The sequence below is a fragment of the Terrapene carolina genome, unplaced genomic scaffold (assembly GCF_002925995.2).
Source record: "Terrapene carolina triunguis isolate 2854851 unplaced genomic scaffold, T_m_triunguis-2.0 Scaffold27647, whole genome shotgun sequence".
NCBI classification, from domain to species: Eukaryota; Metazoa; Chordata; order Testudines; family Emydidae; genus Terrapene; species Terrapene triunguis.
The window spans coordinates 1-3,364 of NW_020691998.1; the positions used below are offsets into that span (position 1 = coordinate 1).

Sequence of the window (3,364 nt, forward strand, 5' to 3'; positions counted from 1 at the left end):
CCCCCCCAGGGGATGGCGTCTATCAGAAGGGGATGGATTTCATCCTGGAGAAGCTCAACCGCGGGGACTGGGTGCACATCTTCCCTGAGGGTAACTCCGGGCAGGGGCCGTGGGGGAGGAGCTGGGCACAGCCCCCTGGGGCGTGCTCATTTTGGGGGAGAACAGCATTGGGGGTAGTGGGGGGCGAGGGGTAGGACTGTGCTGCACGGGGGGGGGGGGGGGGGCACTGCGGAATAGCCGGCCCGGCCGGGCAGGGGGGGGTGGAGGAGCCCTGATTGGGGCCCAACCACGGTTGGTGGGGGGGCCATCAGGGGGTCTCCTTGTGTCTCCCAACCCACCTCTCTCTTCTCACTCCCAGGCAAGGTGAACATGAGCCAGGAATTCATGCGCTTCAAGTGGGGTGAGTGCATGGGGGGAAGGGGAGTGGGGAAGGGGGGGGCTGCCCTTTCTAACCCCTCCTCTCTCTGCCCCCCAGGGATCGGGCGACTCCTGGCCGAGTGCCGGCAGCACCCCGTCATCCTGCCCCTCTGGCACGTCGGTGAGGCTTTGCTGGGCCCCCCAAATCTCCTGTCAGCCAAGGGGAAGGGGGGCTGCTAGCAGGGGGGATATGGTGGGGGGGGTTGGAGAGCATGGTGCAGTGGGGTCATTAGCTGGGGGCGGTAGTTAGTTGGGAGCATGGGGCTGGGGAGCATGGGGCTGAAAGGGCCGTGGCTGGTTGGGGGAGGGGGGCATGGGGAGCGTGGGGCTGGGTGAGCCGGGTTAAGTGGATAAACTGCAGGGGGAGTGGGGGGGATTGGAGTCCCCCCCCCACGTCTCTAACATTCTCCCCCCCAGGTCTGAACGATGTGCTGCCCAACACCCCCCCGTATGTGCCCCGTGTCGGCCAGGTGGGTATTGGGCTGCCTGCTGGGGGTGTGCGGAGTGGAGCCCTTTCCCCGCCCACTGCACTGGGTAGGCCCTATGTAAACATCAGCTGGGGCGGGGGGTGTCGGAGGTTGGGAGCTCCCTGCCATGGGTCGGGAGGCAGGGGGGTGGCTCTTCACGCTGGGGGGTGGGTTTGGGGGGAGGGGGCAGGGGCAGCAGCAGGGTCCCCACTCACCCTCGTGTCCCCCCCCCCAGCGGATCACTGTTCTCATCGGGAAACCATTCAGCGTCCGGCCCGTGCTGGAGCGTCTCCAGGCTGAGAACAAGTCAGCGGTGAGCTGGGGGGCCATGGGGGGGCCCTGTGTTTGTGTGGGGTGCAGGGAGTGACCCATGGGGAGGGGGATAGTGACCAGCTGGGGGAGACCTGGTGAGTCTGGGGGGCAGTGTCTTGGGTGTGGGGGCGTGTCTGGGTGTGGGGCAGTGTGTCTGGGGGGCGTGTCTGGCGGGCAGGGTGTGGGGGTGTGTGGGGGTGTCTGGGAGCCCTGACCCCCCTGTTCTCCCACAGGTGGAGATGCGCAAGGCGCTGACGGATTTCATCCAGGGCGAGATCCAGGCGCTGAAGGGCCAGGCCGAGCGGCTGCATCAGACGTTCCAGTGGCAGAGATAGCCCGGGGGGTGGGGGTGTGTGGCTGGCCTCCCTGCCCCACAACTCCACCCCACACACCGGCCTCCCTGCCCCACAGCTGTGCTCCACATGCATGCTGGCCCCTCCCCTCTTCCCCACATGGTGGCGGGCCGGCCCCTCCCGCCTGATACTTCTGCCCCACATGCCGGCGGGCCGCTCCCCTCTGCCCCACACGTCAGCAGGCCGGCCCATCTTCCCCGCCCCACTCACTAGCAGGCTGGCACCTCCCTGCTCGACACCTCTGCCCCACATGCCAGCCGTCTGGCCCATTCCCCCCTCCCCCCCACCCTACTCACCGGCAGGCTGGCCCCTCCCAATCTGACACCTCTGCTCCACATGCTGGCTCCTCTCCTCTGCCTCACATGCCAGCCAGCTGGCCCATTCCCTGCCCCACTCGCTGGCTGACCGGCCCATCCCCGCCCCCCGTGATAGGAGATTGCCCCATTGCTGGGGCTGCCCCTCACCCGCCATGGGGCAGGGTCTGGCTGAGCAGCCCACATCTGGGAACCGCCTGGAAGCCATTGGAGCCTCCTGTCCCCCTGGACTCTTCCTGTGGCCCCCCCGGACCCTACCAGTGAAGGCCTTACAAAGGGAGGGCAGCCCCTGAGGGGCTGCTGGCCACACCCCATCCAAGCTGTGGGGGCCCTGCTGGGTCAGGCTGGATTGGAAGGGGTGTTTCCTCCTGGGGGGGGAAATACCCCCACCCCCCGACATGCATGGGGGTCAAAGTGGGCTGCTGGCTCAACTCCCCTAAATCATGCAGAAAGACAATGACTTGCATGAGTCAGGATAGGGGGGCCCCCAGCACCCCCCTTCTCCTGCTCCCTGCAGTCCCTGGCACCCAGCCCTCCCCCCCATTTTTTTTACTCTGGACTTTTCCAATAAAGGATTTTAACCCTGATGTCGGAGTGGAGACTGTCCCAGGGCTGGGGGGTGGCATGGGGGGCTGAGGGTGGGGGAGCTTGGTGTCCGGCTTAAGGGGGGAGGGATCTGGGCCAGGACAGGGGCTGCCCTCCTGCCCCTTCCCTCAGCCACCCCCCAGCGCCCAGGCTGGAGGCAAGACCTGGCTCTGGTGAGCGCCGGCTTAGCCAGCTGGTCCAGCAGCCGTGGGGGGCAGCCGCCCCGGTGCTTGGCAGGCCTGCTCCAGCCGAGGCACGGACGGGGCGCTGGCGGGGGGAGGGCGTGGGGGGGGGAGGAGAAGCCGGCAGAGCTGGTGGGCACCGTGCTGGCCGGAACGCGGCTGGGGCCTGCGAGCCGGCTCCGGCCCCCCGTGTTTGTAGCACCCCGGGGCTGTGACTCGGTTTCCCCACCCGCCGGGTGTGCAGGGGTTCAAGTCTCCCTGCGATGGGGGGTTGGGGCCTGACCCCCAAGTAACCCTGGGGGCTGAGCTGCTGGGTCCTTCCCCTGTGGGGCCCTGGAGGGAGCAGCCCCCAACATCCCCTCTCCTGGGGGCAGCCCCCCAACATCCCCTGGGGCGTAACGGGGCGCTGCCATTGGCTGGCTCTCCACTTCCCCGCGCTCTGATTGGTCGCCGTCGGCGCGGCCCGCGCTGTGATTGGCGGGGTGGGGCGGCCATTGCTGTGATAGGCGTAGCGGGGCAGGGCAGCCCGCGCTGTGATTGGCAGGAGGGGTCAAGGGGCGGGGCGGCGGCAGTGGCCAAGGCCCGGTGGCGGACGCGGGTGGGGACAGTGCCCAAGATGGCGGCGGCGCAGCTGGTGCTCGCGGGGCTGGTGCTGGGGGCGGCGCGCGCCGAGCGGGTCCCGCTGCTGGGCTGGTCCGGCCACAGGTGGGGGCGGGGCCGAGCGGGGCGGGGGC

The 3,364-nt window shown here is 68.8% G+C and overlaps 1 protein-coding gene across 1 annotated transcript; it reads left to right on the forward strand.

Annotated features, from left to right (window-relative positions):
* Positions 1-8: 8 nt before the first annotated feature.
* TAZ (tafazzin) lies at positions 9-2,443 on the forward strand (the record flags this gene model as incomplete). Its single annotated transcript, XM_026662460.1, has 6 exons — positions 9-90; positions 359-400; positions 476-538; positions 835-887; positions 1,120-1,197; positions 1,430-2,443. Coding segments are annotated over 6 exons (420 nt in total), but the record flags the coding sequence as incomplete, so codon positions are not given.
* Positions 2,444-3,364: the final 921 nt, after the last annotated feature.